Source organism: Lissotriton vulgaris, chromosome 9 (assembly GCF_964263255.1).
Source record: "Lissotriton vulgaris chromosome 9, aLisVul1.2, whole genome shotgun sequence".
Classification (NCBI taxonomy): domain Eukaryota; kingdom Metazoa; phylum Chordata; class Amphibia; order Caudata; family Salamandridae; genus Lissotriton; species Lissotriton vulgaris.
In genome coordinates, this window is record NC_141697.1 from 30,008,488 (window position 1) to 30,022,510 (window position 14,023).

At 47.3% G+C, this 14,023-nt stretch overlaps 1 protein-coding gene across 3 annotated transcripts in view; it reads left to right on the plus strand.

Moving 5' to 3' along the window:
- Positions 1-14,023, plus strand: part of STRN3 (striatin 3) — a 1,097,014-nt gene that overhangs the window by 217,761 nt on the left and 865,230 nt on the right. For all 3 annotated transcript variants that reach the window (XM_086936977.1, XM_086936979.1, XM_086936980.1), the window contains exon 3: positions 7,400-7,473. In XM_086936977.1, the coding sequence (XP_086793103.1) occupies positions 7,400-7,473 (74 nt within the window). The remainder of the gene's footprint in view (positions 1-7,399; positions 7,474-14,023) is intronic.

Here is a 14,023-nt window from a genome sequence, read left to right on the forward strand (position 1 = left end):
TGTAATTTATAATTCAAACATCAGCCGAGGGCAGTTCTTTCGTTGCAGGAGGGTCGATGATACACTGGCTATGCTACAGGCATGTTACCCTCCTAGAAGTGTAAATTAAGTACGACGTGTGTGCTTGGACTTTACTCTCGCTGCTGTACTGGGCATGCCACTGTAACACCGGTCACCTTCACACGGAAAGCCTAGGAGGACAACATTGGATGTTGCTTCATCTTTCACTTGACACGATTACGGTTTCACCAAATTTGCATGGGGTATCTATCATTCAACTTTGCAGCTACATTTGTAAAAATTGCAGTTCACTAGTCACAAGAGGTCTGCACAGCCAGCAGCTGAGAGTCCAGCTGCATTTTGGCTCTTGTTGAAAAAATATAGACACAGCTCCCTTAGCCTAAAACTGACCCTTGTTCTGTCAGCCAGTGACCGCAGAGATCACAAGGTCAGTCCCTGCCTGTCTTCGAAACGTAAGCAATGCACCCACAGGCCTTTATATAAACACTCCTGTCTAGTGCCTAAACGCTACTGCACATTTACCCAAAGCTGCACTTTGATCTTCTTCCTACACCCATTTAATTCCTCCGCACGGTCGAGTTAATGGCAAAAAGCAGATTCTTCTAAAAACAATGCTTTGCCACCAGACCAAGGGTCAGCTGACTATCCATCCATAACCCCATTTCCCAAGCATTCTTCCCTTGCTGCTATTTCCAAAAATAAATATTACTCCCCTATGTCACCATTGTAAGGAAGTATGAGTATTTGTTAACAGTATTTAGCCCCATTTTGAAACACTCCCTTTACAACCTAATTGTGTCCTAATCTCGACAAACATGCAACCCCATTTCCATCCCCCCAGCCAAACCATGCCTTAATATATCTCGTATCTAGTTTTGAAATGCACCACCCAAATAAAGTAAATTGCCACTAGGCTTGATTGGTAAGGTTCATAAGCAAATAGTAGTTCCAGATGAAAAACGCTGAATCCGTGGTTGCAAAAGAGTTCTTTTAATATGCCAAGAAAAACCAGCCAACGCGTTTCGTTCTGTCAAGCAGAACTTCTTCAGGGCGCAGTGGTGTACAAAAAGACGGGGATATATTCCGATTCAAAGTATCTGTATTGAAACAAGGAGCCAAATCCTTCAATGTAGATATCTAATAGGCCGTGTTGAGTCCCACAACTTGCCGGGAAGGGTTTGGCGCGCGGACCGTGGACACGCCAACTGGGGGAATAATACGACCCCTTAAGGCAACTACCTTCATTTGATTACATATTTTGGAGCCAACTATGGACTGCAGGAATTGAAAAACTTGACGGTGCAAACAAAGTGCACGTCACACCACTTGAAGGCCAATACTTGGGCCCAGTGGAGCGCGTAATACGCTGAAAAATTTATATGATGCAAATCGAGCGTCCCCTTTTAGAATTACTTCCCTTGAATATATAAGGCAACCTTAGGTGAAGATTTTGTTTGAAATACTGTCGGAACTCAACACGGCCTATTAGATATCTACATTGAAGGATTTGGCTCCTTGTTTCAATACAGATACTTTGAATCGGAATATATCCCCGTCTTTTTGTACACCACTGCGCCCTGAAGAAGTTCTGCTTGACAGAACGAAACGCGTTGGCTGGTTTTTCTTGGCATATTAAAAGAACTCTTTTGCAACCACGGATTCAGCGTTTTTCATCTGGAACTACTATTTGCTTATGAACCTTACCAATCAAGCCTAGTGGCAATTTACTTTATTTGGGTGGTGCATTTCAAAACTTGTTTGAAAATTGTCTTTTTTCCTAGGGTGTCTCTGGGATATACTCCTGGGACAGGGAGTATTTGAAATTGCACGCTACTTACAAGAAATTCGTATTTACTTATTGGTGATATATGGGTTGGTGCATTGAAGGTGTATAAGTGGTCCACTGTCCCGTGCCAGTTGTTGAAAATATCTCATATCTAGCCCTTAACCTAATTATCCCAAACAGGCTTTGCTCGAAAAATCAACACTGCACCTTGATCAATCAAGCCACTGCCACAGCCACAAGCCCTGTCTGCCATACATAATTAAATCAGCCCCCTAGCTCCCCAACAGCCCTCCTGCTCTCACTATAAATGATTAACATCCACTGCTTTGTGCTACTCCCTATACCAGCCCCAGTTAATACCCAGTTCCTCCCCCTGCTTCCTCTCCCTGCTTCCCGGCCGCCCCTGTTCACTCCACACACATTCCTATCTTTTATCTTCCACAGGGACTGGCCACTCTCCTCTATTTATCTCCCTCTTCTCCCTGGAAGACGTGCTCACTTGAAGGAAAAAAAAAGCATTTGCAATTCAATAGGTCTTACATATTAGTGACAGTTTGAGCTATTGATGTTGCAAATCAAAATGTTTGTTAGATCTATTTACTTTTTAAAATATTCCATCAGTAGCATAGGTAATAAAATAAATTCCACCAAGCAAGGCAAGGGTGCATTACCTTCTGTGCTAATAAAGGTCCCTTTATAACTCCACAGGGTCACCCTGTGGTACTACACCCTTTCCTCGCTTCGTGGAATTTCTTTTCTTACTTATGCTACTGCTGGTTCAACAAAAAATACATCTAACAAACATTATCATTTGAAACGCCAATAGCTCAAACTTAACATAATGTGAGACCTATTGCATTGCAAATGCTTGTTTGAGTTGACCTTGATAAGTTGTTTGTGTACTGAGCAGGGAGATGGCGAGGTGGTCGCCTGATATCGTAGCGCTGGACTGCTACATTTCCTGCTTTCAAATCGTGCCAGATTGGTATCGTAGCGCTGCGCTGGACTGTTACATTGCCTGCATTTAAATTGTGCCAGATTGATATCGTAGCGCAGCGCTGGACTATTACATTGCCTGCATTGTCAATTGTGCCACATCGTAGCGCTATATCATAGCGCTATATCGCATTGCCTGAGTGTTTGCTTCGCCTGGTTTCGCTTTTGTTTCCGCTGCCATTTTGTTGTTTGTTTGCCTCCCAGCCCGTCCCTCCACCCCGCTCCTGCCTCCCAGCTGCTCCTCCCTCGCCCCACCCCCCTCCACTATCCACTTACGACAGATGCTTTTGCGCGCAGCATTCACGTGCAGCGACCGCACCCTATGCGTGCCGAAGGTGCGCCAAAGGTAAGCCCGTCTACGCCCGTCCGCGCCTGGACCGCGCCCAGCGCCAGACCCCCTGGCCCCCGCAAACTCCTCACCACCCGCATAACGTACGACTCCGCCACCCTCTCAGCTCTTAACTCCGGCCGTCTCCCACACTGCTACCAAGCCGCCCCAGGACACATCCATGGTCCCTTCACCTGCCACTCCTGCAAGTTCGACTGCATCAGGACCCACACCAAATCCACAGACTCCAATCAGAGCACCGACACTAACCACCTGAAATGCATCCTACTCATCACCCGCTCGGTCCACAGACACGCCATTGAACTTTGGAACCTACTCGACACCACATCGCCGGACGTCGCCTTTCTTACAGAAACCTGGATGAACGCCTCATCAGCGCCCGACATCGCCTTAGCCATCCCAGACGGCTACAAGATCATCCGAAAGGACCGCATCAATCAAACAGGAGGAGGAATCGCCATTGTTCATAAGAACACCATCCGCATCACGACCAGTTCCGATGACAACCTCACAACCGCCGAACACCTTCACTTCCAGATTCACACCGACCCTAAGACCACACTCCGAGGCACCCTCATCTACAGACCACCCGGACCCCGCACACAATTCAGCAAAGACATCACTGACTTTATCCGCCCTCACGCCCTCCCCTGCGAGGACTACATCCTACTGGGAGACCTCAACTTCCACCTGGAAAACAACAACAACGACAGCAACACCACCACACTTTTGGACAACCTCGCCAATCTCGGACTCAAACAACTTGTTGACACCCCCACCCACCGTGCCGGGCACACGCTCGACCCAATCTTCCTTTAATCACACCACAGCTCTTCATTGGACGGACCACAGCTGCGTTCACTTCAACTACAAAAAGACTACGAGCCACAACCACCCACAACCAATTCCCCAGAGAAACTGGAATAAAATTACCACCGACCAGCTCTTCACATCGCTTCACCAAAACCCTCCTGCAAAATCATCGGACCCAAAGCAAGCAGCCACCAACCTCACACAATGGATCACCCACAGCGCTAACGAATTAGCACCCTTGAAAAACCATCAAACCAAGCAAAGCAGCAAAAAAGCCCCCTGGTTTAATGATGCCTTAAGAAATCAAAGAAGATCTGTCGCACCCTCGAGAAAGCCTGGTGAAAAAACCCAACCACTGACAACCTGACTACCTTCAAGAACGCCACCCGCAAACACCACCAACTGATCCGATCCACCAAGAAATCAGCATTCAAGGATCGACTCGACAACAATGCTCACAACAGCAAAGAACTATTCAACATCGTCAAAGAATTTACCAACCCCACCTCCGGCACCAATGACATCACTCCATCCCAAGCCCTCTGCGACTCTCTAGCCTTGTTCTTCCGCAACAAAATCGCTGACATACATAACAGCTTTGGAGACCAGCCTACCCCTCCTATCTCCGAACTAAAACCCCCCCTCCAACAACCTTTACGCCTGGAACCCAATCACCACTGAAGACACCATCCGCCTGATGAACACCATTCACTCAGGATCGCCAACCGACCCATGTCCCCACCACATTTTCAACAAAGCAGACTCCATTATCGCACCCCATCTCCGAGACGTCATCAACTGCTCCATCAACTCTGCCACCTTCCCGGAAAGCTGGAAACACGCCGAACTCAGCGCCCTCTTGAAGAAACCTACAGCAGACCCCACTGAACTTAAGAACTACCGCCCCATTTCGCTCCTCCCATTCCCTGCCAAAGTCATTGAGAAAGCCGTCAACAGTCAACTCGCCGCCTTCCTCGAATCCAACAAATCCCTCGACCCTTCACAATCCGGCTTCCGAGCCAAACACAGCACCGAGACCGCCCTCATCGCAGCAACAGACGACATTCGAACTCTACTGGACAACGGAGAAACTGCTGCCCTCATCCTACTCGACCTCTCCGCAGCCTTCGACACGGTCTGTCATAACACCCTTATACAACGCCTCAGCAACGACGGAATACAAGGAAAAGCATTGGACTGGATAATCTCGTTCCTTGCCGGAAGAACCCAGAGAGTCCGCCTCCCCCCTTTTAGATCAGAGGCCACCGAAGTCATCTGCGGCGTACCCCAAGGATCTTCACTCAGTCCCACCCTCTTCAACGTTACATGAGTCCCCTCGCATCCATTGCGTGCCAACACAACCTCAACATTATCTCCTACGCAGACGACACTCAGCTGATTCTATCCCTCACCAAAGACCCAAACACCGCCAAAACCAACCTACACGAAGGGATGAAAGATGTAGCCGAGTGGATGAAGAACAGCCGTTCAAAACTAAACTCTGACAAAACGGAAGTCCTCATCTTAGGATCATCCCCCTCCGCCTGGGACGACTCATGGTGGCCACCGGCCCTGGGAACCGCACCCATACCAACGGACCACGCACGTAACCTGGGCTTCATCCTGGACTCCTCCCTCTCGATGACCATACAAGTCAACGCCGTTTCATCATCATGCTTCAACATCCTACGTATGCTCAACAAAATCATCCGTTGGATCCCCACCGAAACAAGAAAAACGGTCACCCATGCACTGGTCACTATCCGACTAGACTACGGAAACACCCTTTACTCCGGAACCACAGTCAAACTACAGAACATTCTCCAACGCATCCAAAACGCCTCAGCCAGACTCATCCTAGACATCCCCCGCCAAGCTCACATTTCCGGTCACCTGAAAGACCTCCACTGGCTCCCCGTCAACAAGAGAATAACATTCCACCTCCTCACCCACGCACACAAAGCCCTCTACGACCTAGGACCCGAATACCTCAACACGCGCCTGTCCTTCTACACCCCCGCCCGCCAACTCCGATCGTCCAATCAAGCCCTTGCCGCAATTCCACGCATCCAAAGAGCCACCATGGTAGGAAGATCCTTCTCCTACTTAGCGGCCAAGACCTGGAATTCCCTCCCCACCCACCTCCGCCTCACACAGAACCACCTCTCCTTCAGAAAACAACTAAAAACTTGGATATTTGATAAGTAAAGCTCACCCCCTCCCTCAAGCGCCTTGAGACCCTCTGGGTGAATAGTGCACTATGCAAATTTAAACTTAACTTGACTATGTGCTGTGCCGCATTGTGTGTTGATAAGGTGGAGGTAGGAGTCTGGTTTTTTTTGTTTCTTTTTTTTAGCTTGCTTTGTCTGTGAGGTTGAAGACACCCAGGCGGTTGGTGTGAGCCCGTTGGATTGTTTGGGTGTTGCAGTGATCTCACTTTCAGCTAAGATGTTAAACCGCTTCACAAACCATAAGAAATTAGGTACTTGCCTGTTAAAATATCTTCATGATCCATATGCAATCCTCCACCTCCTTACTAAAGGGCGGATTTTAAATGTAAACAAGAAATGGCTGAAATTGTAAATCCTCAACATATTCAATTGTGAGCTAGCAAAAACAGATTCTGAAAATCGAAGCAAAGCCGTGGGCTTTGGGGCTCACACCGAATGGAACACACTGACTATGGCCAATGCCCAAAAGAGAGGGTATTCACTCGTTGCTTATATTTCCGAACTCGACTACATTTTGCTTGATTTATAACGGGTATCTAAAAAAATTCCAAGCAGCAAAGCTATTGTGTAAGTAAACAGTTTCTTTACTAAGCTGGTATATGCAAGGCTGCGACCTATCGTTCTGTGCAGGTCTCCTGCTCCTATACTGTCTGAACTCGGGCGCAAGGACTGACCCCCCATGTAGATGAGACATCCTCTTACATGATCACTGTACAGTAACCTACTGCCTTGGAGTTCTTGTACTGCTTTGGAATCTATTGTTTGCTACACATTTTTTAACACTTAAGGAGCGTCGAACGATCAGCGCCCAGTGCTGAACGTTCGAATATCGGGTGCGGCCCCGTCAGCCAACAGTCGTGCGCAGCATTGGCAAGGTAGTGCTCGCGCCGACCGTTGGCCGACGGCAGCACTTAAAGGGTTAATAACGTTTCATGAAATCCTTAAATGTTGCATCAGGCGAGTCTAGAAACTGGATGTATTCAAAAGATATATTCAAAACGTGAGTGTAGGAAGGATGTCCACCATGTAGAACTAGTTAGCGGTAAGTGGCCTTTTGTTCCTGTTCACACTTAGCACTGTCTTTAAACATAAGAACGCTGATCCTCAGCACATTAATACTTTCTACAGTAATGGATTTTAATGCTTGTATCATTTGTGGAAGGTACGTTTTTGCTAACTTGCTGATTGTGCTTGTGTTTTCAGGACGAAATATCATAAATTAAAATATGGCACCGAGCTGAACCAAGGTGACATGCGAATGCCAACATTTGAATCGGGTAATTTTTGCAGAGTTCAAATAATAGATCATGTGATTCTCTTTTTTTATTTTTATTTTATAAAAGTGTAAAATGTGCTATTTACTGACCGTTCACACAGTTTCTAGTTTGAGGGATATGAATCTAATCCTGCTTTGTACTCCTGTTTGTGGCTTTCAAATTCCTCTTCTACTATCACACATTTCTGAATTCCAGAATCCTTAGTAATTTCAAAGCATAGTTGACAATTACACCCCTCCCCGGTTCGAAAATCTTCTTCAGGTGTCTTACACTGGATTAGATTTCCACGCCGGTTGACAACCAATGTGGCTTTCATAGGGATTTAAATGTGATTTGTTTTAAAGTGAACAACCCTTAAATAGTTACTCTTACTGTATTTCTTAAGTATATATGTGGAAAACAAGAAAACATATTGCTACTTTTTCAATACAGGGATTAACTACTTTTTATCAACCTTTCGATGTGGAAGACATTGAGACTATGGGGAGAATTGTAGTTTTAACAGAGGCTTCTGCTTGTAAATTAATGTGGTGGGGCGAATATTTTGACCCACTGACAGCCAGTGATAGAAAACAGCAGTGCCCTTATGCTCCATGCCAATGCTCCCAACCGTGGTCCATTTTAAACTGTTTATAATGGCCATGATTGAGAGGTCTGGAGTTTAGGCTGAAGGTAGTGTGAGTTTCTTTCAGTGCCTGTCAGTAAAATAACAAAATGTGTACTCACCCACTTCCTCAGTATTCATCTCCCTCCTGGCACTCCATGGCTCCCAGAGTCAATTCCCCATATCAATCCAGGCGGTGCACTCATGCTATTAACCAAATGAGTCCACATGAGAGATACACCAGGATTGGTTGGAGCAGGCTGGCTCAATGCTCCTTTAGACACTGTGCCTGCTCTTCACCCAGCTGTCTAATGAAGCTTGAGTTGGAGAGCTGTAAAGTGTGCATGTTAGGCTGTCCGGCGCAAGACAACCAGCCAAAGTGACATGCACACTTTAATCTAAAGTGCCCACCATTCCTCCCTGCTGCCAATCGGGAGCAATGGCCTGCCTTCATACTCTGCTCATCTATCAGCTTGAAAAATAAAATGGTAATAAATTAATTTAATACTATTTTATTTTTCACATTTGCTGAGCTTGCAGTATGGGATGGATAATATATAATACCTCAAGTTCATTCACTCAACGGCGAACAAGCATTGGCAAATTCAACAAATTTGACAAGCTTTTTCACCAAAAGGTTGAGGCAAGTTGTAATGTCACGTAGAATAACTTTAGGTGACCAGCTCCAGTAGGGATCCAGTCAGGGGGACCACCAAGATCCTCAGACAGTTACCTCAGCAAGTGAAGCAGTCTTCAACCAGTTCTGGGCACTTTCATCCTTTGCAGGGCTTTCCTGTGGAAATGGTAATGTAATGATGATACTTGTAAAAGCGCACTGTTACCCCATCTCGGGGTGTCCTGGCGCTGAAGACCGCTGGGGAACCCGTCCTGGCTTTCCCTGTGAGATGGTCCCTTCTGGGTATCTCCAAGGTGAAGCCAGGCATCCCCGGCGTCTGTGGGGGGCCGTTGTAGAGATGAGGCAAGCTTAATGCCCAGAGTTGCCGAGTGTGATCCCTGGTTAGAGTAGGCACCGAGACGAGAATTATCGAGTCCTTTGACCCTGGTCCACAACCCTGCCGCGTCGGGAATTGAACCCTGGTCCCGGGCCATTCTCTGCTTCCTGGTCTGCCGCCTCTAACCAGTGAGCCACACCACTCCACAATGCAAGCGAAGAAGGGTGCTGAAGATGCACAGTGAGTGCTGTGGATTTGATGCGGTTAACTGGATCTTGCTGTGACTACTCCTCAATCCACTAAGGGGGTGAGGTGGTCCTCATCATAGAGTCACTAGTACTTGAAAAGTAAGGTATTCCTTGGTTGCTAGTACCACCTCATACATATAGTGCTGCATCCATTCACCACCACCTTGTTGTGTAAAAGAAAACCATACCATGGAAAGAACAATACCATAGAAAAGACAAATATAGGAAATAAAGCCCAAACAGTAAACCAAAAAATCAAGGTCAAAGATCAAAATCAATGTTAGCAGATTTATTTTAAAAATATTTTACAAATTAGATTAAAACATGTTTTTCACATAATAAAAACATTAAAAATCAATTGTAACCAAAAACCATACTAAGTAAGACATTTGATCATGAAGACAGATTCACACAATATTACTTGAAAAACAATCAGGAGTTAATCTCCACAATTACCCCTTGAGAGAAAAACAATTGACAGTATAATTTGTCATATCCTGTGACACATCTGTAAGACAAACTATTGACTAGACCCCGATGTATGGTTGTCTCGACGTATCTGTGGGCACCAACCAAATGTCAGATTGTGTTGACACGATGATGAGAAATGCAGCGTCAAGGCACGCAACAGACTCTGGATATTGAAGGAGAACAATCCAAAAACGACTAGACCGCTGCGGAAGAAGAGGCATCCTGCTCGGTCCCAGAATCCGATTCCGACCTTGAATTGGAGTCAGAAGACATTCCGGTGGGACAGTACCAAAACCTCTGTACCCCTTAAATCTTTTACTAAACATAAGGCTTTGGCGCCACCTCTGCCTTCGGGCCTTGGTCTGCACCAAAACAACATTTGACGCCCAGCCTTCTAGCCCGGCACCAAAACAAGTGGTCAAGCCTTCCGGCTTGGGGTCGAGCCGAGACAAATTGTCTTCGGACCCTAAACATTCAGCTCCGAAAGACAAACCTGGTTCAGAGCCGAAACCCACCAGTTCGAAACAAAAGTCTGTTTCGGATCTGAATACCTTCAAATTCCAAGAACAAGTCCGGTTCTGCACCGAAACATTCAGCGCCCACATCCAAAGATGATATTTTAGATCCACCGGAGCCAATCTTAGACATTTTGAAGGACAGATTGGATCCAAAGCAGAAAAATCTCTATATCAATCCAGACACTGGACATATATTAGCTAAAACTCCTTCCAAAAACAGTCAGTTCGGAGGATACTGGATACAAGATTCCCTTTAAGAAGAAGGACATTGCTACAAGTCCTATCCACCCTACTTCTCCATAACCTTGACCATCTTCACCTTTACCAATACTGCCAGGCTCAGATCCATTACACATAATACCACAGGGATCTCCTCACACACAGCCCGATTTAGGAGATGGGGAGGATGATGATGATGACAATGTTCCTTTGCTTACAGATCCATGGGATGATTATAATATTGATCCCCCCATGGATAATGATCCGGACCTATACCATGCAAAACCTTCGCCTCTAGACAATAACGTATCCTAACTGGAGCTAATTTCCAGAGCAGCAGCATATCATGGGGTTACAGTGCATAAAGAGGCCTTAGAGGATGACTTTTTATTCGAGACATTAGGGACTGTACACAGTTAGTCAGTCTCCTTATGTTAAAAGGCAGATGGCATTTTTAAGGATTCGGTTTGTGCAAGAATCTTAACACCCAGGGTTGATAAAAAATATAAACTATCACCCTCTGATCCCATTTTTATTAAATGGCAGCTCCCTCTAGATTCCCTGGTAGTTTTGAACGCTTGTAACAGAGCGAACTCAGACATCTGGTGATGCACCTCCCCCAGATAAAGAATCTAAGCTTATTGACGCATCTGGTAAAAGAGTAGCTGTTCAAGCTTCTAAACACTGACCCATTAGCAACAAGCAGGGCCTATTAGCTAGGTATGAAAGGGCACAATGGGATGAGATGGAAGGTCTACTTCAGTACCTCCCAAAAGAGCACAAAAAAAGCACAAGTGCTAGTTCAAGAAGGGAAACTCATTTCTAACTCTTCCTTAGATGTGCTCTTGATGCTGCTGATACTACAGCAAGAGAAGTGAACACCAGCTGTCTCTTACGTAGGCATGCCTGGCTTAGAATTTCAGGCTTTAAACCAGTAGTTTAGCAGTCTATTTTAAATACTCCTTTTGACAAACATCATCAATCAATCAATCAATCAATCAATCAATCACAGACATTTATAGAGCGCACTACTTACCCGGAGGGTCTCAAGGCGCTAGGGGGAAGAGCCAGGTCTTGAGCTTCTTCCTGAAGGAGAGGTGGTCTTGGGTCAGGCGCAGGTCGGGAGGGAGGGAGTTCCAGGTCCTGGCGGCTAGGTAGGAGAAGGACCTTCCTCCTGTTGTCGTTCTTCGGATGCGGGGGACTGCGGCGAGGGCGTGGCTGGCTGATCGGAGATGTCGTTTAGGAGCGTAGAAGTTGATGCAGTTGTTGAGGTAGCTCGGGCCTTGATCGTGTAGGGCTTTGTGTGCGCGGGTGAGGAGGCGGAAGGTGATTCTTTTGTTGATGGGGAGCCAATGCTGGTCTCTCAGATGCCCGGAGATGTGGCTGTGTCGTGGGATGTCGAGGATGAGTCTGGCTGAGGCGTTCTGGATCCGCTGGAGTCTCTTCTGGAGCTCCGCGGTGGTTCCGGCGTAGAGGGCGTTGCCGTCGTCCAGTCGGCTGGTGACGAGGGCCTGGGTGACCGTCTTCCTGGTCTCGGTGGGGATCCACCGGAAGATCTTCCGTAGCATGCGCAGGATGTTGAAGCATGACGAGGAGACGGCGTTGACTTGTCTGGTCATGGTGAGGGAGGAGTCCAAGATGAAGCCCAGGTTGCGTGCGTGGTCTGTCGGTTTGGGTGCGCTGCCCAGGGCGGGGGGCCACCAGGAGTCATCCCAGGCGGAGGGCGAGGAACCCAGGATGAGTACTTCCGTCTTGTCTGAGTTCAGTTTCAGTCGGCTGGTCGTCATCCACTCTGCTACGTCTTTCATCCCTTCGTGAAGGTTGGCTCTGGCGGCGGCGGGGTCGTTGGTCAGGGAGAGGATCAGCTGGGTGTCGTCAGCGTAGGAGATGATGTTGAGGTTGTGTTGGCGTGCGATGGCCGCGAGGGGGCTCATGTAGACATTGAAGAGGGTGGGGCTCAGCGAGGATCCTTGAGGGACGCCGCAGATGACTTCGGTGGCCTCTGACTTGTACGGTGGTAGGCGGACTCTCTGTGTTCTTCCGTCGAGGAAGGAGGTGATCCATTCCAGTGCCTTCTCCTGGATTCCGACGTTGCTGAGGCGCTGCACTAGGGTGCGGTGGCAGACAGTGTCGAATGCCGCGGAGAGGTCTAGGAGGATGAGGGCCGTTGTTTCTCCGTTGTCCATCAGGGCTCGGATGTCATCGGTGGCGGCGATGAGAGCGGTCTCGGTGCTGTGGTTGGCTCGGAAGCCAGACTGTGAGGGGTCGAGGGATCCGTTCGTCTCGAGGAAGGCGGCCAGCTGCTTGTTGACGGTCTTCTCGATGACTTTGGCTGGGAATGGAAGGAGCGAGATGGGGCGGTAATTCTTGAGTTCGGTGGGGTCCGCTGTAGGTTTCTTTAGTAGGGCGCTGAGTTCGGCGTGCTTCCAGCTCTCCGGGAAAGTGGCGGTGTCGAAGGAGGTGTTGATGATGTCCCGCAGGTGGGGTGCGATGATCGCGTCGGCCTTGTTGAAGACGTGGTGAGGGCGTGATGAGGCTTTAGAAAAGATGAAAAAAGACAGACGTGGCGTAATCCATGGGAGCGCTTCAGACTCCTTCAACCAGAGGCTCCTTTTGTCGCTCATTCTATAGAGCAGGATCTAAAGGTACATCCTGAGACCCTAACACTTCCTCGTTTAAGTCCTACATGCAACCTTCTCCCAGTTGAGGCTTCTTTAGAGGAGGATACAGAGGAAACAATTTTAAATGTAGGTGTAAGGGCACACCACCTCGTAACTCCCCTTCCCCCAATAAGCAGTGACTTGCCTACACTTCCCCCGCCCCAGTCATTTAACACCTGTCGGCGGAAGGCTTCAACAATTTCTCCCCATTTGTCAGAACACCTGCAGCTCCTCAAACAAGAGGTACAAGCTCTATAACAAAAGGAGCCATAGAACCAGTTCCATTATGGTACCAAGGCTCAGGGGGGTACTTTCTGTACTTTCTCTTCCTCATAAAGGATGGCTCCTTAAGACCAATTTTGGATCTAAGCCTAAAGACATTAAATCTGTACATACTTTCAGAACATTTTCACATGGTCAATCTTCAACAGACCCTTGCACTGCTACAGCAAGGCGATTTTTAAGTCCACACTGGACTTAAGACTCGTACTTTCATATTCAGGTTCACCCAGCTCATCACAAATAACTTAGATTTGTGATAGCAGGAAAACACTATCCATTCAAGGTAATTCCGTTCAGAGTAACTACTGCTCCCAGAGTATTCACAAAATGTCTAGTAGTAGTTGCGGCTCATCTCGGAAGATAACAAACATGTCTTCCCACACCTAAACGACTGGCTCATCAAAGCTAGTACACAACAAAAGTGTCTGCATCACACTCGGATTACATTAGACCTACTCTACCAATTAGGTTTAACAGTCAATGCACAAAAGTCTCACCTTCATCCTTCACAAATGCAGTCCTATCTGGGAGTGACTCAAAACACCTGCACAGCACTAGTCTCCCAATGAAGCCAGAATTCACAACATTCAATCTC